This window comes from Kogia breviceps, chromosome 18, assembly GCF_026419965.1.
Source record: "Kogia breviceps isolate mKogBre1 chromosome 18, mKogBre1 haplotype 1, whole genome shotgun sequence".
Lineage (NCBI taxonomy): Eukaryota > Metazoa > Chordata > Mammalia > Artiodactyla > Physeteridae > Kogia > Kogia breviceps.
Window position 1 is genome coordinate 13,645,204 of NC_081327.1, and position 20,567 is coordinate 13,665,770.

The 20,567-nt window shown below is 39.2% G+C and overlaps 1 protein-coding gene across 15 annotated transcripts in view; it reads right to left on the reverse strand.

Annotated features, from left to right (window-relative positions):
* Positions 1-20,184, reverse strand: part of ZNF383 (zinc finger protein 383) — a 48,259-nt gene extending 28,075 nt beyond the window's left edge. Inside the window, exons 1-8 of one of the 15 annotated variants that reach the window (XM_067019140.1) lie at positions 19,872-20,057; positions 18,987-19,053; positions 16,164-16,234; positions 12,984-13,161; positions 11,702-11,790; positions 9,135-9,261; positions 8,731-8,826; positions 1,130-3,884 (exon numbers count right to left, since the gene is read on the reverse strand). In XM_067019140.1, coding sequence (XP_066875241.1) covers positions 2,689-3,884; positions 8,731-8,826; positions 9,135-9,261; positions 11,702-11,710 — 1,428 coding nt within the window. In that variant the 5' untranslated portion in view covers positions 11,711-11,790; positions 12,984-13,161; positions 16,164-16,234; positions 18,987-19,053; positions 19,872-20,057 and the 3' untranslated portion in view covers positions 1,130-2,688. Of the gene's footprint in view, positions 1-1,129; positions 3,885-8,730; positions 9,078-9,134; positions 9,262-11,701; positions 11,791-12,983; positions 13,162-16,163; positions 16,235-18,986; positions 19,054-19,138; positions 19,658-19,775 lie in introns of those variants that run through there. The other 14 variants (XM_067019143.1, XM_067019146.1, XM_059045049.2 and 11 more) reach the window with 14 other exon arrangements.
* Between the last annotated feature and the right edge of the window lie 383 nt (positions 20,185-20,567).

Genomic DNA, 20,567 nt, shown 5'->3' on the forward strand with positions numbered 1-20,567 from the left:
CCTCAATGTGGCAGGGAGAGCTCATGTATGGGTTGATCTGATCGTGAGCTCTGTAAGTCCTGCACCGCATCTTGGGGGGCTTTGTTCACCTGGATGTGCTCAATGACCAGAGAATCTACATCTAAGCCCTTAAGTTCAGCATTACTCTCTGCATTTTTGAGCATGTGCAGTAAAAATTCAGCACTCTTTTTGGGCCACTGACCCTGCATCCAGCCCCAGTGTTAGGCCTGGGCACACCTACCACCTCCACCTTTGTAACGACAGAATAGCACACATTGCTTCTTTAAAGTGACATCCTTCAGATACTTGGTGGCTTTTCAGATATGCATACCCTTAATGGCGTGGGCAGTTTCACGAGTGTTTTTAGAGTGAACACAAAGATTTGAACCTCTTGACTTGCATGATTTTGTGGCGTTTTCTGGGCCAAGTGAATAGCAAACCATTTTTAGAGGTCATCTCAGGCCGCTTCCCGGAAAAGTCTAGTATTTTAATGTATGCATGCATACTGGGTTATAAAACTTCCAATACAACTTTGGCTGCCACTCATAGGTTTTTTTTTTTTTTTTAATATATATTTATTTATTTATTTTGGCTGGGCCAGGTCTTAGCTGTGGCACACAGGATCTTTGTTGCAGCATGAGAGATCCTCAGTTGCAGCACGCAGACTCTTAGTTGTGGCATGTGGACTCTTAGTTGCAGCATGTATGTGGGATCTAGTTCCCCGAACAGGAATTGAACCCTGGGCCCCTGCATTGGGAGCACGGAGTCTTACCCACTGGACCACCAGGGAAGTCCCACAGGGTTTTCAATTGTGTTCTCATATTCATTCACATTTAAATAATGTGTATATTAAGTTTTTAGCTCCTTAACCCATGTTAATCAAGAGGAGACACTAAATTAATATTCAGATATTTGCTGGCCATCCTTTTGTTACTGTCTCCCCCATTCTGGTCAAATAATGTGCCCTGTATATTTTCTTTTTTGGGAACTAATTATTAGGAAAAATATTCTTATCTCTTCCTGCTTATTTGACTGTGCTTTCAACTACCCATCATTGTATCCACAGGGTATTAGTCTTTGTGCAGCATAGAAAATAAAATCTGAACGCAAACTTTTTTTTTTTCCTTTTGAAATTTCACGCAGAATAACGAGTGATGGGAAAAGCTTTCCTATGTTCATTACACTCATTTCTCTTTTTTCATTATTAATTCTTGGATTTAGACAAAAGTAGACAACATGGTTAAAATCCTTTCCACAAATAATAATGACGATAATTATGAAAATGGGTGTATCAATGATAATAGTGGACAACTTTTACTAAACATTTACTACATGATAGGAAAAGTTCTAAACACTTTATTAACTCATTGAATCCTCACAACAAACCAATACATAGAACATAATTATATTTACTAATACGTAAAAAATAAAATGTCACTAACATATATAAGTAAAAAGTTTAAAAAACCTGGAAGCATAAATAATACTGGTAACAGTAGTTAATTACCTTTCTAGTATGAGCTTAGGGTTAGGGTTGATGAAAAGGAACAAAACAGTTTATAAAGGAGAAAATATGGATAATTTCAGCAACTAAAATAGATGTTTTAAAAGGAAAAAAACCAAGCATACAAAGATAAATTTTGGGTCATATTAGTCAGGGAAGATTTTGTAACTGAAAACAATTAGATGCAACCATAACATGAATAATAAATAAGGTCATTTTAAAAAGTCATTAAGGGCTTCCCTGGTGGCACAGTGGTTGAGAATCTGCCTGCCGATGCAGGGGACGTGGGTTCGTGCCCCGGTCTGGGAAGATCCCACATACCACGGAGCGGCTGGGCCCGTGAGCCATGGCCGCTGAGCCTGTGCATCCGGAGCCTGCGCTCCGCAAAGGGAGAGGCCACAACAGTGAGAGGCCCGCGTACCGAAAAAAATAAAAATAAAAATAAAAATAAAAAAATAAAAAGTCATTAAGTACATCGATAAAGATAAAAATCTATAATTACTGAAATGGCAATCATATTTTGTAGCATTATAAAAGCCAACACATGTGTACCAGGTGAAGGTGCAACATGTGTACCATGACTACATTTTCTTTAAAAACAAAGTCTGGTAAGATTTGCTTTACCAACTTGAGAGTCATCATCTATAGTTCATATGATTACAATTAATCTTGGCTTTTTAAATTTCTAGTTTTCTGATATTTTGTTTTATAATAAAAAATATAAATTTGTGAAATGAAACAAAAAGACTAACAGTGACTTCAAAAAATGGTTATATTGTAATTAATTCTACAAGGAATTACAAAATACAAGATCACACAATTTAAACAGTGTGATGTTGGTATAAGCACAAATATATATATCAGAGAAGAAAGCATAGCCTTGAGACTCAAGCAAATATAAACAGTAATATAATCTATCTCCAAGAAGGTAGAACAAAATAATAGGAAAGGAAAAAATTGTTGAACTGCCATTAGTACAAGATGGGGTGGGGGAAGTAAGGGGGAGGGACAGGCAAATGTCAATTTAGAATCCAAATTCATAACTTAGAGTAAAATATATTTGGATTAAAAAGAAATAGAAAATAAAATTAAGAAACGAAAAATAGTGAAAGAGGGTAACTATCACACATGAATATTTGTTGTTGTTTAAAATATCAGGAAGGTGACAAGAGCTTTAGTTTTTATTATTCATCAGTATGAATGCCCTGATGACGAATGAGATCTGAGCCACTACTAAATGCCTTTCCACATTCCTTACAGTTATAGGGCTTTTCACCAGTATGAATTCTGAGGTGTCGAGTAAGGTTTGAGCATTTATTAAAGGCCTTTCCACATTCATTACATTCATATGGTTTTTCATCTGTATGAATTCTCTGATGTTGAAAAAGCTGTGAGTTCTGAGTAAAGGCCTTCCCACATTCAAGACATTCAAAAGGTTTCTCACCAGCATGAATTCTCTGATGCTGACGAAGTTGTGAGCTCTGAGTAAAAGCCTTCCCACATTCCTTACAATCATAGGGTTTCTCCCCAGTGTGAATTCTCTGATGATTAGTAAGTGCTGAGCCACTACTAAAGGCTTTGCCACATTCTTTGCACTCATAGGGTTTCTCACCTGTATGAATTCTCTGATGCTGTACAAGCTTTGAGCTCTGAGTAAAAGCTTTGCCACATTCCTTACATTCATAGGGTTTCTCACCTGTATGAATTCTCACATGTTGAAAAAGTTGTGAGCTCTTAGTAAAGGCTTTCCCACATACTTTACATTCATACGGTTTTTCACCAGTGTGAATTCTCTGATGGTCGATAAGATTTGAGCAATAACTAAAGGCCTTCCCGCATTCCTTACATTCATAGGGTTTCTTACCGGTATGAATTCTCTGATGTTGAGAAAGGTATGAGCTACAGCTGAAGGCCTTTCCACATTCTTTACATTCAAAGGGTTTTTCACCAGTATGAATTTTCAGATGTCGAGTAACATGTGAGCCACAACTAAAGAATTTCCCACACTCCTTACATTCATAAGATTTTTCGCCAATATGAATTCTCTGATGTTGAAGAAATTGTGAATTCTGACTAAAGATCTTTCCACATTTCTTACATTCATATGGTTTCTCTTCACTGTTAATTATGTGATGTAGAGTAAAGAATGTCTGTTGAATAGATGTGGGCATGTATTCACGAGTGAATATTTCTTGGCTGAAATGCCCATTTTTATATCCCACTTGTTTTTCAAAGTGGTTTCTATATTCCAAAACATCTCTAAAACTGGAGTATTCAAGGCCATGCTTTGTAACTCCCATCATCTCCCTCTGGCATGATTCTATTTCATAAACTTCCTTCTTTAGCGATAATAACTTGGTTTCACACATTGATTCCAGATCTGAAAGAAAATAAAATGGTAAATATTCTTCCCTCACCTCATTTGTGAAAAGTTAAACTTTTATAATAGAAAGGGAAAAATTAAAGTGAAAATAATATCTGGTAGTGAATGAGATAGAGTTCTCAAATATAGCTGTTTAATCTGAAAAATGGACAAGAAATGCACAAAATTAAGGAGATATAATACAGGAAGCAGCAGGAGGAGACTATGGAAATAGGAAACCACAATGATTCTCAAATACTGATGTGGATCAGAATCATCTGGAAAAGTTGATAAATATACAATGCTTGGGTGTATTAAAAGATGACTAGTTATATATACATCTCTATAAGCTTGTATGTATGTGTATGTAAGAAACAGCGTACATCATCATACTATATATATTACAAAAAGTGGACAACTTGTTACCTCCATTAAAGGTCTACTGAGAGGAATAACGCATATAGGGGGAGATTCTTGGGCTCTGTGGTATAATAAAGTATAAATTTGATCTTTGTCCCCAGTTCCTAACACAGAGCTTCAAAAACCCGTTGAATTTCCTGAGTGATAGCAGTGTTTTCATTATGCTAATGAGGTGACTCATGGTGGACCCCTAGATAGTTTTAGGATGGGGAACGGTCACTGGAAAGACTCAACATATGATTAGAGGGTTGGGACTTTCAGCTGCTTGACCTCTGGGGTGGAGAGAGAGGCTACAGATTGAGTGGCCAATGCCTTAATCAATCATGCCAATGTAATTAAGCCCTAATAAAAACTCTGGACAGCAAAGCTCAATGGAGATTTCTGGTTGGTGAACACACTGAGGCACTTCACCAGGAGGGTGACACACTTTGACTTCACAGGGAGAGGGTATGGAACCTCTGCCTCCAGAAGCCTACCCTAACTCATCTGATATGTATCCTTTACAGTGAAACTGCAATTGTAAGTATAGAGCTTTCCTAAGTTCTGTGAGTCATTCTAGCAAAGCCCACAGGGGCCACGGAAATTATAGCCCGAATTTATAGCCCGAAATTATAGCCCGAATTTATAGCCAGTTGGTCAGAAGTGCGGGTGGTCTGAGGAACCCCTAAGACTTGCAGCTGGTGTCAGAAGTGAGGGCAGTCTGTGTAAGACTGGCTGTTAACCTGTGGGGTCTAAGCTAACTCTGGGTAGTTAGTGTCAGAATTAAACTGCAGTACACCCAGTTGGGGATAAAACAGAATAGGGTCCATAATAAAGGGCATACTAGATGCAATTTAAAAGTGATTACAGAGGGTCAGCAGGTGGGGGAACAGCCTAAGATAAGTCAATGAACTGATTTGATGTGAGTGGCAGATAGGGAAGACTCAGAGCATGCTATGTGCTGGGGATTCAGTGAAAATACTGTTTGCCTTGGAATTCTGTGATGCTGATCTCGGGACAAGGGAGAGACTTGCTCATGTACCACTGCAGTGACTGAGAGGGGAGACTGATGAAATTTAAGGCAGACAGAGAGAAACAAGACACAGTGCAACAGCAAAGGAAACAATAAACAAAATGAAAAGACAACCTATGGAAAGGGTGAAAATATTTGCAAACAATGCCACCAACAAGGGCTTAATTTCCAAAATATACAAATAGCTCATACAGCTCAATATCAAAAAATCAACCCAATCGGGACTTCCCTGGTTGTCCAGTGGCTAAGACTCTGTGCTCCCAATGCAGGGGGCCTGAATTCAATCCCTGGTCAGGGGACTAGACCCCACATGCTGCAACTAAGAGTCCTCATGCAGCAATGAAGATCCCACATGCTGCAACTAAGACTTTGTGCAGCCAAATAAATAAATAAATATTTTTTTAAAAAAATCAACCCAATCAAAAAATGGGCAGAAGATCTAAATAGACATTTCACCAAAGAAGACACTCAGGGGACTTCCCTGGTGGCGCAGTGGTTAAGAATCCACCTGCCAATGCAGGGGACAGGGGTTCAAGCCCTGGTCCAGGAAGATCCCACATGCCATGGAGCAACTAAGCCAGTGCTCCACAACTACTGAGCCTGTGCTCTAGAGCTTGCAAGCCACAACTACTAAGCCTGTGCGCCACAACTACTGAAGCCCGCACACCCTAGAGTCCACATGCCACAACTACTGAGCCCATTAGTTGCAACTACTGAAGCCCACACGCCCTAGGGCCCATGTGCTGCAACAAACTGAGCCCGCATGCTACAACTACTGAAGCCGTGCACCTAGAGCTCTTGCTCTGCAATGAGAAGCCACTGAAATGAGAAGCCCATGCACCTCAATGAAGAGTAGCCCCCCACTCGCCATAACTAGAGAGCAAGCCCATACACAGCAGTAAAGACCCAACGCAGCCAAAAAAAAAAAACAAAGAAGACATTCAGATGGCCAAAAGGCACATGAAAAGATGCTCAACATTGCTAATCATCAGGGAAATGCAAATCAAAACCACAATAAGATATCACCTCACAACCATCAGAATGGCCATCATCCAAAAGTCTACAAATAATAAATAAAAGAGAGGGTGTGGAGAAAGGGAACCCTTATACACTACTGGTGGGAATGTAAATTGGTGCAACCACTATGGAAAATAGTATGGTGGTTCCTTAAAAAACTAAAAATAGAGTTACCATACGATCCAGCAATCCCACTCCAGGCATATATCCAAAAAAGATGAAAACTATAATTTGAAAAGATACATGCACCCCAATGTTCATAACAGCACTGTTTACAATAGCCAAGACATAGAAGCAACCTAAATGTCCATTGACAGATGAATGGATAAAGATGTGGTACATATATATACACACACACACATACATACATACATACACACACAATGGAATATTACTCAGCCATAAAAAAGAATGAAACAATGCCATTTGCAGCAACATGGATGGACCTAGAGATTATCATACTAAGTGAAGTAAGTTAGACAAATACTGTATGATATCACTTATACGTGGAATCTAAAAAAATGATACAAATGAACTTATTTACAAAACAGAAACAGACTCACAGACCTAGAAAACAAACTTATGGTTACCAAAGAGGAAATATGGGGGGAAGGAATAAATGAGAAGTTTGGGATTAGCAGATACAAACTACTATACATAAAATAAACAACAAGGTCCTACTGTATAGCACAGGGAACTATATTCAATATCTTACAATAAACTATAATGAAAAAAATCTGAAAAAAAAATATATGTATAACTGAATCACTCTGCTGTATACCAGAAACTAACACAACATTGTAAATCAACTATACTTCAATTAAAAAAAAGAACAATATAAGGGAAAAATAATTCTCAGGAGTTTCATACAAGGATTATAAAAAATAATAATAATAATAAGACAGTGCAAGATACTACCATGGAAAGAAGACAGGAGTCAGAAGCAGACTGATGAGAGCTGAGTCCCAACACTGAGAGTTACTTACTATAGGTTCCTAGGCAATTATTTAACCTTTCTAGTCCCCATTTCACCTGTAAAAGGGAGATAATCCTTAATTCATGATTACTAAGAGCGTGAGGAAAAGTGTAAGTGAATGTCTTTGAGTAAAGTGTTCAGTATTTGATAACTATTATTATAAAGGAATTTCTTACCCAAAATGGAGATTTTAAGCAAATTAAACAGTGTGAAGATGTCAAAATGGAGCCTATTAGAACATCTCAAGCCAGAAACAGGGAATTCATTTCAGCATGTTCTTTTTCCTCCTACCTCCATAGGATCTTTCAGCAACTTTCATCTAGTTAAGCTCTTCAGTAGCTTTTCTATCTCCACTGCCAATACCCTATTCCAAACCAGAATCATCTGTTACTCAGACCACTCAAGAAGCCTCCTAACCCAGATCCCCACCAAGTCCTCACAGTCTTTAACCTCTTCAGGCACGAAAATGACATTTGGCCTGGCCTTCCACTGCCCCAAATCCAAACTCCTCATAACCACTGGCAAAGGCTGAATAATGTGGTTCCTACTGGTCTCTCCAATCTCGACTCACACTCCACTCATGCTTGCTTTGGGCCCCAACAACGCTGGCTTTCTTTCAGTTCTTCAAACACACCAAGTTTTCCCCTCCTAGAAGGGCCTTCACAGGGTTTCTTCCCTTTGCCTGGAGTCTTCTTCTTTATTAACACATTAAAGAGTAAGACCTAGCAGTGAGCCTAATACTATAGTAATTCTGAAATAGTGATGAGCATAAATGGTATTTCAATATGTCTACAGCAACAATAAAATGATATGAAAATATCTGTGATTTCCATTCATGTCAAAGTCACAGGAACTACTAACACTACTACGGTTTGTTGCATATACCATAACAGGAAGAAATGCTAACTTTCAATTAGAGGATACTAAATATAAAGATGCAGTTTTTTCTTCTCATCCAAGTTCATGAACTCCCTCAATTCTATCCAAAGGAATCCAAATCATTGGCCAGCAGCTATAAGGAAGACTAGTACTTGGAGGGGAGGGGCAGTGCAGATACATGCAGACATGCGCCCATGCACACGCACACTCACAGTTGGGAGTGGTAACAGAAAACATTTAGATGAGTCAAAGAGGAAGAAAAGCTAGCAAGGAACTGAATCTAAAATATGGGTAAAAGACTTCTTTGTGGGGGATGTGAAGGGCACCTTCTACTTGAAATTAAGAGGGGGAGTGGAAAAGAGTAGTAGAAAGAGCAATAAGTGAGGGAAGGAATGAAACAGGTCATTTGTAAACTCGTGCTAAAAAGATTTAGTTTCTCCCACAGGCCTATGGTTTTGATGGGAGCTTCCAAGATAACATCTCAAAGGTGCTGTTTCTTCACTGATCAACTGAGTTATTGCCTGTAGTGCCCTGCTTCTGTCCAATCATTTCTCACTCACCTGAACACAGGCCTCTTGTCAGCTCTCTGCCAATCATCCAGGGCTCTTTCCCCTGTTCCAATAAGGAGATAACTTGAGGCTTAGGAATGTAAAGTCCTGCTCACAAGAAAAGATATGGAACATGGTTATGCTGTGGGTAAATCAGATCCAGAAGTAAGATCCAGTCCCTTGATGATCAAGGAAGAGATGCCACTACAGGAACAGTCAAACAAAGAAGATGAAGCTCAGCCACAGCCAATTGGAGCTGCCCATTTCCCACTCTTCCTTTTCATTTCAGTTCAAACCATTTACTTGGGAACAGGGAGCAGAAATTCAGCTGGTAGCTCGAAAAGCAGCTGAGAAATTCACTGTGGAAGAAACAGACATTCCAGAGAACTTAAAATTACTGGGATAGATGCTCTTACCCACTGACACCAGATTGCTATAGTTCTCCAACATCACATCTCTGTATAAGTCCCTCTGAGCAGGGTCCAGGAATTCCCACTCCTCTTGAGAGAAGTCTATAGACACATCACTGAACATCACTGATCCCTGAAACAACAGACACGTGTATTATTTGTGTAACAAAAAGAAATATTTCAGAGACTGCTGCGCTTATATTTGGGAATAAAGCAAAGAGCAATTATATTGGTGTCACTAAGAACCAGAATCTTTAGATCCTAGAAATAGGTGCAAGAGTTGTCAGTTTATTTTGTATTAAAAAAAATTACTCACTCAATCCATAGAAAAGGCCTAGAAACAATAATTAACCCAGTAGCGATGAGCATCCCTAGTGTCTAGATTGTAGTCTCTAAGTATTGTATTCAAATAAAAGTAACCAAAGTTGGGAAGGAGACAATTTCAGAATTGAGTCAAATGCACAGGATGAGTCTGAACATTCTGTTGTATCAGAAAATAAGAGAACTATCAAAAACTACTAGAATCATGTTAAAAGGACTCAGGAGCCTACTTGAAAAGCCTCCCATTGGCCAAAGACAGCATAATTTGAGGATCAAATGTAATGGACTGATGAGATCAAAAATGTTTAAATCCATGAGCTCATAATAATATTGAACAAAAAATTACTAGCCATCTTTGTAAGATTCTAAAAAACCAACTCATTATTTTAAAAACTGGTAAATAAGGGGTAAGAATCAAACACTCTTTCCCATACAAACTGTCCTTTAGGGTAACCAAACAGTTGATGAAAAGTTTTACTTTACAGATAGTACTCTACCTAATCTATGAAGAAGGAATGACAGAATTTAGATTTCATTTTGCAACCTCTAATGAATTAATAAATCTAGACAATAATCATCACTGGTGGCTAACATTACAAAAGGAAAGAGAACCAGAAATAATATGCCCCCTAACGGAATCACACATCACCAGCTAGGAAATATTCCTGACAAAAAAAATCCCAACTGAATCTGATCACGTTTCTAGACCTAACTACTGTCTCTCAGGTAACACTTAAATGATACCAGAGAGAAGAAATCAGCAAAGTCCAAACAGTGGACAAATGAATCTGTTTTTCTTTCCCAACAACAACAACAAAAACTGCACAGAAAGAAAAGAGATGGAAGGGGCATCTACAAAGTAAGAGACTGGAGAGACATATCAACCAATTGCAGTGCACAGTCCTTCTCTGGATTCTAATTCAAATAAATGATTTAAAAAGTAGACAGTTATGAAAATTTGAACACTGACTGGATATTGATATTAACAAATGATTTTTAACTTTTTCGGATGCAATAATGGCATACTGTTGTTGTTGTTGTTGTTGTTGTTGTTTTAAATAAACCTTGGGCTTCCCTGGTGGCACAGTGGTTGAGAGTCTGCCTGCCGATGCAGGGGACACGGGTTCGTGCCCCGGTCTGGGAAGATCCCACATGCCGCGGAGCGGCTAGGCCTGTGAGCCATGGCCCCTGAGTGTGTGTGTCCGGAGCCTGGGCTCTGCAATGGGAGAGGCCACAACAGTGAGACGCCCACGTACTGCAAAAATAAATAAATAAATAAATAAACAAACAAACCTTATCCTTGAGAGATACATACCAATTTGAATTTGCTTCAAAAAAAATCCTGTGTGTGGGAGTGAGGTTAAGGGAGTGTGCATGGAAGAAACAAGTAGAGGTATGGATGAAACAAGATTGGCTGTGAGTTGATAATAATTGAAACTTAATGGTGAGCATATGGTAGTTCACAAGACTACTTTTCTGTGTCTGGAATTTATTATAACAAAGCTTTCTAAAGAAGGTTCTTCTGAGACCTCTGATCTCAACAATTTATGAAGTGGCTGAACTCACTATAATCATCTATCATCCTTATCCTTATTTCTGAGATAAAGAAAATTGGTGATTCATTTGGAAATTCCTCATGACTCTCACTTCCTGTTCAAAGTTAAATTGGACTTTTTCATGGATACCCTAAAAGGGTCACAGAGATCTGCCTGTATCAGCTACCAACACAACAATCCTCCAAGCCCCATAAACCAGGAGACCTTGTAACACTCTAACAGTTGGAGCTACCAATACCACCTCCCATCCTATTTTACTGGAGAATACTGATCTGTAGAGATAATCTTGGCTTCTCCATGTTTGTCTCAGCTAAGCAACTCATACGTCCACCTCGTCAAATCACTGCCCAGACAGGACAAGTTTATTCTACAAATCTACTCTTGTTTCCTTTAAGAAAATGCATTTCTTCTCCATCACAGTCCCTGGGAGAGGGCTGAGAAAAGAGATGTTCAATTATTTACTGAATGAAAATATTAAAACGGAGTCAAAAGAAGAGGAGCACTTAGGAATGATAATAGGATTATCTAACTAGAATGAGAGGAAATAGGGACCAGGACCTGAAGGAACCCTCATAGCCAGAAATGTCAGGAGAAAGAAAGCAAACGCTCACATGCCCTTTAAAAAAAAAAAAATTGTTTTTTTTCTTAGAAAGAACTGAATGTCAGGAAGTTAAGAAAGAGCATCAACTAACTCACCTGGGCCATGGCTTTCAGTATTACAGGAGATGATCACTCCTCCTTGGGGCTGTCCTCCTGGAAAAGGATAGTGTTCTGAGAAGGCAGGCCTGGGGAAGCAAAGAAATGCTCTAGAAACAACACTGGCTTTACAGCTTTCAGACTCTCCAGGCAAAACTACCTCTACTTCCCTTGGTCTTAGGATATAACTCTAGTGAGTGGGAGAACAAAATAAATCCCCCTCCTATCTCAGCTCCAGAAACCCAAGGCTTTAGCTGCAGTAAGATGGATCCTGGCTAGTCGACCCAAAGAAACACAGACTCATATTGCCCCTCCTTCACCCAAGCGACCCAGGTTCCTGCCTCAGCCAGTGATTCAGGCAAGACCTTGCCCCATCTCAGTGCTGTTGTTGCTCTGAACCCAAGACAGCGCTGCTATGACCTGCCCTGAGCAGATCCCTCCTCTGCAGCCCTCGTCCCCAAGCTAGACTCACCTAAATGGTGCTTTTGGCCAGGAACACAGTTCAATCTAATTAGGACTAAAGACTTCCCTAATCAAGTCTCATTTCCCAAGCCTGAGAAAGTCAAATTCCCCCTACCACACCCCTGCACCCATACCCACACTGAGGCACTCCTCATCCTTATGTTCTAGCTCTGATTTGTTAAAAAACAAAACAAACAAACAAAAAACTTTGCTTATGTGTTTTACCCACACAAAACAGTCAAAATGTCAACTTTTCTAGCTCTGAGGTAAGATCTTTCTTACCTATACATATTTATATAAATTTCTCTTTTTAATTTTAATGCTTTCATTTGTTACATTTAAATCTTTAATCAATTATTATTTTATTTTGGTATAAAATTATTTGGTAAAAGACAATGGAATAAGATTATTAATTATAATTTTATTTTAATATAAGAAATGAGTTAAGAATCTTACTTCATTTCCCCCAGAGAGGGCTACTACCCTGGTGTACCTAAAACACATGTGAATAATATTTCATAAGACTTAAAATGCACCATTATTTTATATGCCACTAAGAAAGGATGAAAATATTTAAGATATAACCTGATTTCAGGTATGTTGAAATGAGAAAAAAAAGTGAGCCTTAGAATAGATGACTATGGAATATATTTTTTCTACTGATTTAAATGCTAACCTTATCATAGATGATACATGTTTGGATTTATTTGTGATTCTATTTTGATTCAGTGATCCCTTTATTATTTTGCCAGTACCACATTCTCTATATAATTTTAAAATATGTTTTAATGTCTTAATAAAAGCCCCCTCCACTACATACCAATTAGAATGGCCAAAATCCAGAACACTGATAACACCAAATGCTGGCCAGGATGTGGAGCAACAGGAACTCTCATTCATTGCTGGTGAGAATGCAAAATGGTACAGCCACTTTGGAAGACAGTTTGGCAGCTTCTTACAAAATCAAACATACTCTTACCATATGGAGTTGAGAATACCTAGTGGGATGGAGAAAAAGTTCGGGAAAAGGAAAGAGAAGCAATCATCAAAGCCATCTCACTGCAAACTCCTAGCTCAAGGAGTCAGGTTAAACTTTTTCTTTAAAGTTTATGGTATTGATTAGTTCAGTGAAATGGACACTTTATTATCTAACACTGACTGAAAACCTCATCCATGGGCAAGAAATCAAATGGCCCACAGAGAAGCTTGATAGTAGAAGTTATGGGAAAGAAAAAAACAATTGTTTTCTAGTTGTTTCCTATGGAGTACTGCTTTTCTAATAGATTTAGGAAAAAAATGTTAAATAATACTGCTGATAGTGCCTTCTCCCTGATTTTACTATGAAGGCTTCTAGTATTTCACTATTAGGCATTAGGGTAGTTTTTTGTTTTAACTTTTTAATACAGAAATTTCCAAACATACATAAAAGTAGAATTTAAATACTATAAAAAACTTTCCATGTACTCACTAACTGGCTTCAACAATTATAAAGTCACAGACAATATTGTTTTATCTAGATTCCAATCCACTAATTTTTTGTTTGTGTGTGTGGTACTTGGGCCTCTCACTCTTGTGGCCTCTCCTGTTGCGGAGCACAGGCTCTGGACACACAGGCTCAGTGGCCATGGCTCACGGGCCCAGCTGCTCTGCGGCATGTGGGATCCTCCCGGACCGGGGCACAAACCCGCGTCCCCTGCATCGGCAGGCAGACTCACAACCACTGCGCCACCAGGGAAGCCCCTAATCCACTAATTTTTATTGAGATATACCTCACACAGCATGTAAGTTACTCATTTAAGAAATATAATTCAATGTTTTTTAGTATATCACCACAATCCAATTTTAGAACATTTTCATCTCCCCTAAAAGAAACCCCATTAAGAGTCAATCCCAGGAATTCCCTGGTGGCGCAGTAGTTAAGAATTCACCTGCCAATGCAGAGGACATGGCTTCGATCCCATGTGATGGGACAAGGAATGATGTTATCAGAACATCATTCCTTTCTATTGGCAAATAATATTCCAGTGTGTAGATAGATCACATTTTGTTTATCCATTCATCATTTGATAGGAATTTGAATTGTTTCCATTTTTGGGTTACTGTGAATGGCTATGAACATTCATGTACAAGTTTTCATGTGAACGTTTTCAATTCTCTTGGGTATATTCCTAGAGGTAGAACTGCTGAGTCATATGGTAACTCTAACTTATTTAAGAACTACCAAATTCTTGGGCTTTCCTGGTGGCGCAGTGGTTGAGAGTCCACCTGCCGATGCAGGGGACACGGGTTCGTGCCCCGGTCCGGAAAGATCTCACATGCCGCGGAGCAGCTGGGCCCGTGGGCCATGGCCGCTGAGCCTGCGCGTCCGGAGCCTGTGCTCCGCAACGGGAGAGGCCACAGCAGTGAGAGGCCCGCGTACCGCAAAAAAAAGAACTACCAAATTCTTTTCTAAAGTGTTTGCCCTATTTTACATCCCACCAGCAATGTCTCCAAATCCTCACCAACACTTCTTAGTGTCTGTCTTTTTTATCATAGCCGTCCTAGTAGGTATGAAGTGGTATCTCATTGTGATTTTGATTTACATTTTCCTTATGACTAATAATGTTGAGTAAAGTTAGTTTTTAAGAACCAATTCTTTAGAATGCTTTTCTAATGTAATTTCCATTGCAGTTCATTACTTTCCCAAGGGCATTCCACTCATGGTGGAATAGATAATAACTCTATTTCCTAGTAAGGAAAAGAAATTGATGGTGGCATAAACATTCTGAGCGGCTAATGGGAAAGGGGAATCAGCACATCTTTGCATGGTTTGGGCAAGGAGAATGGATTGGGGAAGAAATTAAGACAGAAAGGGCTTAGGGCCAACAAAACTGGAGAGACTGATGCTCATCGATTTTCTCTTGAGTAAACTCTAGTTAACTTTTTCATCTGCACCACCCAAATTACTTTAATTCAGAATAAGACTGCTCAAAACACCAAGTGCTTATCTTGCAAAAACACTATCTGTATTCTAACTTTCCAACTCTTACACCTGCTCATTTTTAGGTTAATAGAGTCATAAAGAAAGTTAATAGCCTTATGAAGTCATAGGATCACCACTGGAGTATTCAATCACTGTATAATGAAGCTAATATTTAATAGCTTCAGGTACTTGTCATGCCCACAGTCCCTTTCCTGAGGAAGGAGGCACCCACCTCAGTGTAAAATTTCTTTTGTCTTGTTTTATCACTTTAAAAAAAGCATTTTTTGCTTGTTATTCCATAATATGTTTATTGTAGAAATGTCTCAAATTTAATTACCTCCTCAATTAATTGCTACTCCCTTGCCCCCAGTCATCTATCAAAGTATGAGGAAATTTTGAATGTTGAAAAAAAATCACCTAACAAGAAAATTAGAGAAAAATAATGTGAACACAAAACCTTAAAAACAAAACTTTTGAGCTCTTGCATCACTTAAAGTAGCCCAACAGTGGCAGCACTGTTGCCCAACAAACTCTCAGGTATAAGAGAGATCTCCTGTTCTTGGTCTTTTATTCATTTCCAAGAAGGAAAGAAGAAAAGTGAAGACGAGAGAAAAAAAAAGAAAGAAGGAAAGAAAAGAGGGTTCCTGGATAATAGCTGATTGCATGTCATAGAACAGAAAAAATTTTTCTGGAGGGGGGGATTAGATCTGGAACCTTCTGCTGTTGTCAAAAGGTTAAGGCTATTTTCAGAAATATCAGGTGTTGTGCTAAAAGGACGCCTTTTAAGAGTCTCCTAAAAGGGTCTCTCATTGGCCAAGTAATGAAAATTCATACAATAACATACTATGATACTTCTCCTGCCACTCCTCCTTGTACTATGATGGAGTCTATGACAACTATCAGTTAATTGATACATTGGAAAATGTTGTTAAATCCATAATAACATGTGAGAGAAAAACTGTTATAAAGTCCACAAAAGAAGAAGGTGAATAAAAATAGGATTTTTTAAAAAACTATTTATAATTAGTGAGTGATTACCTTCGTGGGTTTTTTTAATCATCCTACTGCTTATATTTCTGGTAAAAGGTGCTTGTTTCCATCTGCATAGTCTGAAAAGTATAAATGTAGCATATTTCGAGAAAGCCAGTTAGCTCCAGAAAAAGGAAAAACTGTACCAATATCAGGAAGGACCCATCATACCTGCGGCCTCACACAATAACCCAAGATAGAAAAGGTATTCCACAGTTAGTGAGCACCAGTGGACACACACAAAACCAAATAGAAATGGGGTAAAATAATAAATAAGCTGAATGTCCCAAATGAGAGCTCACTGCATACTCAATCCATTATCACCTAGGAAATGAACATTTTATTAACAATATTAAACCTTTAATAATTATGTAGTGATATTAATTAGGAAGATTTAAGTTTTTTAAAAAAACACCACTGCGACTTCCCTGGTGGCGCAGTGGTTAAGAATCCGCCTGCCAATGCAGGGGGCACGGGTTTGAGCCCTGGTCTGGGAAGATCCCACATGCCGCGGATCACCTAAGCCTGTGCGCTAACAACTACTGAGGCTGTGCTCTAGAGCCCGGCAGCCACAACTACTGAGCCCACGGGCCACAACTTCTGAAGCCCATGCACCTAGAGACCGTGCTCCACAACAAGAGAAGCCACCTCAATGAGAAGCCCACACACCGCAACAAAGAGTAGCCCCCGCTTGCCACAACTAGAGAAAAGCCCGCGCGCAGCAACGAAGAGCCAATGCAGCCAAAAATAAATAAATAATTTTTAAAAAAGAAACTGAGTTACAAAATTAAAAATCTATACTAAAAACAGAAATCAACATGTCTGATGAAGTTGAAAAGGTACTCAGCTTAATGATCACCAGCTCAGGTTCTAATGCTCTTATACTGTACAACCTAGTCCCAGGTACTGACCAAAAAGGGGGAGCTCAGCTTTAAATTTATCCCGTAGTGTTTTTTTTCCTCATATCTAATTTGGTAATTTGTGTCTTATCTCCCCTTTTTTCTTTAAGTTTTTATAGAGGTTTATCAATTTTTATTGATTCCCCAAAATAAACTTTTGGAGTTATTAATTTTCTCAATTATATATTTACTTTATATTTCAATATACATAAACTTATATTGAGCTCTTATTCTTATTATTTCCTATTTTTTTGCTTTCTTTGGGTTTAATTTAGTATTAAGTTTTATTTCCTTAACTTCTTGAGATGAAAACATAGATCATTAATTTTTCAACATTCTTCTTTACTAGCGTATGCATTTACAACTACATATTTTCTTTAGGTTTAGCTTTAGCAACACCCCACATTTTGATGTTATATTTTCATTATCTTTCAGTTCAAAATATTTTTAATTTCCATTGCAATTTCTTCTTTGATTCACCAGTTATTTATAAATACAATTGCTTAAATCCCAAACATTGGGATACTTCTAAATATCATTCTGTTATTGACTTCTGCTGAATTCCACTGTGGTCAGAAAACATACAGTATTATTTCAATCCTTTGAAAGTTATTGAGATTCCTTTTATGGTCCAGCACATGATCAATTTGGATAAATGTGTCATATGCATCTGTAAAGGATATATACTGTAGTTGTAAGGTACACTGTTCTACATATATCATTTAAGTCAAGTTTGTCAATCACACTGCCCAAATATTATATAGCTTTACTCAGTTTCTATTGATTTTTCTACCAGCTATTGAAACAAGTGCTAAAAATCCCCCACTATGATTGTGATTTGTCTACTACTTCTTTTACTTCTGTCAAATATACTTGAAGTCATTTTATGAAGGTCTATGTATTTAGAACTGTAATATCTTACTAGTAGTCTAAGCTTTATATTATGAACTATTGTTCTTTATCTCTAGTAAATCTTCTTGTCCCACAGTCTAATTCTGGTACAATAAGAGTGAGTCAGGAGTGTAACAACTATTTAGAAAAACTGTCAGTATATATTAAAGCTGAATATTTGCATGACCTATGCCACAGAAATTTCACTCCTAGGTATATACCCGACAGAAATGCATTCATATGTGCACAAAAAGACATGTGCAAGAATGTTCATAGTAGCCTTGCTCATAATAGGCCCAATCTGAAAAGAGCTTAAATACCGATAATGGAAAGGATAAATAAATTGTGGTATGTTCATACAATGGAATTTTAAGCAACAACGATAATAAATGACCTATAGTACATGAAGCAACATGGATGAGTCTCACATATTCATACTACATAATATTATTAAATAGTACATTCATATTACATGTAAAATGTAATGATGAATAAGAAGAAGTCAAGCACAAAAGAGTGGATATTGAATGATTCTACTTACATAAAATTCAAGAACAGGTAAAATTAATCTATGGCTTTAGAAAACAGAATAATTGTTATCTTCAGGAGAGGTGGATAGTGAGTGGATGGAACAAGAATCGGGCTTCTAGAATGCTGGTAATGTTCTACCTCCTGATCTGATATGAGCTCTGGTTAAACAAATATGCTCATTTTCTAAAATTCATCAAGTCATATACTTTCATTTCTGTACTTTTTGGAATGTATGTTATACTTTTAAAACCACGTGATATATCAGAAGATTCATCAAAAATTAAAATATCAACTGACCAAGTATTAGAATACAGGATGACTATGCTTATAATCTGCCGGTAAGAATTTAACTGGTACAACCATATCGAAAATCAGTCTGGCATTATCTAAGAAATTTGAAAATACACAGGTATCTTATGGCCCAGCAATTCCATTGGTATGTTTGTACCCTAGGAAAGCATGCATATGTGCACCAGGGTACTTATAAAGCAAAAAGGAAACCCCAGCGCACCTTGTATTTGGCTTGGTCAACAGCCATTCCTCCTTCTCCTCTGGGGACCTCTCTGAGAAAAGCAGAGCTGAGGAAGGAGAAAGGAATCATGAAATGCCAGGCCCTTCTTGCGGCTCAGACTGATCAGATTAGAGGTTATCCTGGACCCACACCTGCCACCCATGGAGAGGAAGGATGGAGAGAGGTCAGAGGAGTCTAGGCTGTCCTGAGCATTCCTGGTTTCAGAAGGGGAAAAGTCTGCTGCCCACGACCAAAATCTGTCCTGACCTAACACATCAACCACTGGGACATACACACTGTTAGCCTGGCACAATTACAGGCACCCTCCAACCGCACACTCAGTGCCACAAAAAGTTACATGATCACACACATCCTCACACAGTCAGACATCAGTACACTTAGTACTGCTAACATTCATAAAACCACAATCACACGCAGCCCTCAGATAACACAGCCATAGCAACATAATCACAGATTCTCAGCACTCCCCACCGCCCCAACACACATAATGATACAAAGTTGTATGGACACACACAATCTCAGTCCCACTACGGAGGCACAGTCACACCTACACACACAGAGCCGAACACTTTCACAGTCACACACCACATCAAGGATATCCACAGTCACACCTGCACACAGAGCTCCGCGCGCATGGTCAGTCACAGTGACACACCCACCACAGGGATATACAATAACACGCGCACACAGCGCGCACAGTCACCTAAGGTCACAGTCGCACACATGGAATACCACACTTCACCCTCCCCCAGTCTTATCAAATCATACAGGCCAGAGACTCCAGACCCGCCTGGACCGTCCCTTCAGACCACCAGGGGTGCACCTCCGGAACCTAGTCGAGCCCCCAGGACCTAGCCTGCTCACCTTGCACTTCCCCTTCCCCGGAGGCCTAGGGTCCCGCAGGCGAGTGAAGGGTCAGCCCTATACCATCCAGGGTGTCTGGGAAATGTAGTCCGGAGCCAGATCCGCTCGAACAAGATGTCTCCCGACCCTCGGATTTTCTGCACAGCCTGGGCCAAGCCACACTTCTCCCCTCTCGGAATTGCTGCCAGGAGGCTGGAGATCCAGATACAGTACCCCAGAGACAAGCTTCCTCCTAGGGCCGGGCCAATCTCAGGGAGCCATAAATTCCCTGAGAAATAGAATAATGTCGCTGGATTCGCGCCGGAAGTTGATTGGAGCCGCAAGAACTTCTGGGAAATGTAGTCTAGAGCTGGAATGGGTGAGGCACCAGCCCACGTAGAAGATTGTCTTGGTTGGCTGCTTGCACAGAGCTTGCCTCAGTGAAGGACAGAGTGGCGGCCAGGACTATTCCAAGAGTTGTAGCTCACTCTGAGAATATTACGGACTGACTGACTAAGGCGTCATTTTTGCCTTCCTCCGTGGATTACTGTGGTGTGGGACCTATGCTGATCGGGGAGAGGTAACCTAGCGGTCTCAGACCCGAACCGCACCAGGGAAACTAAAGGAGAGTACTCAGACAGCCTGGAATGGGGCTGATGGGGACGGGTTATCAGGAGAGTACAGCAGTGTGTTTGCTGGGGATGGTAGTGTTGACTC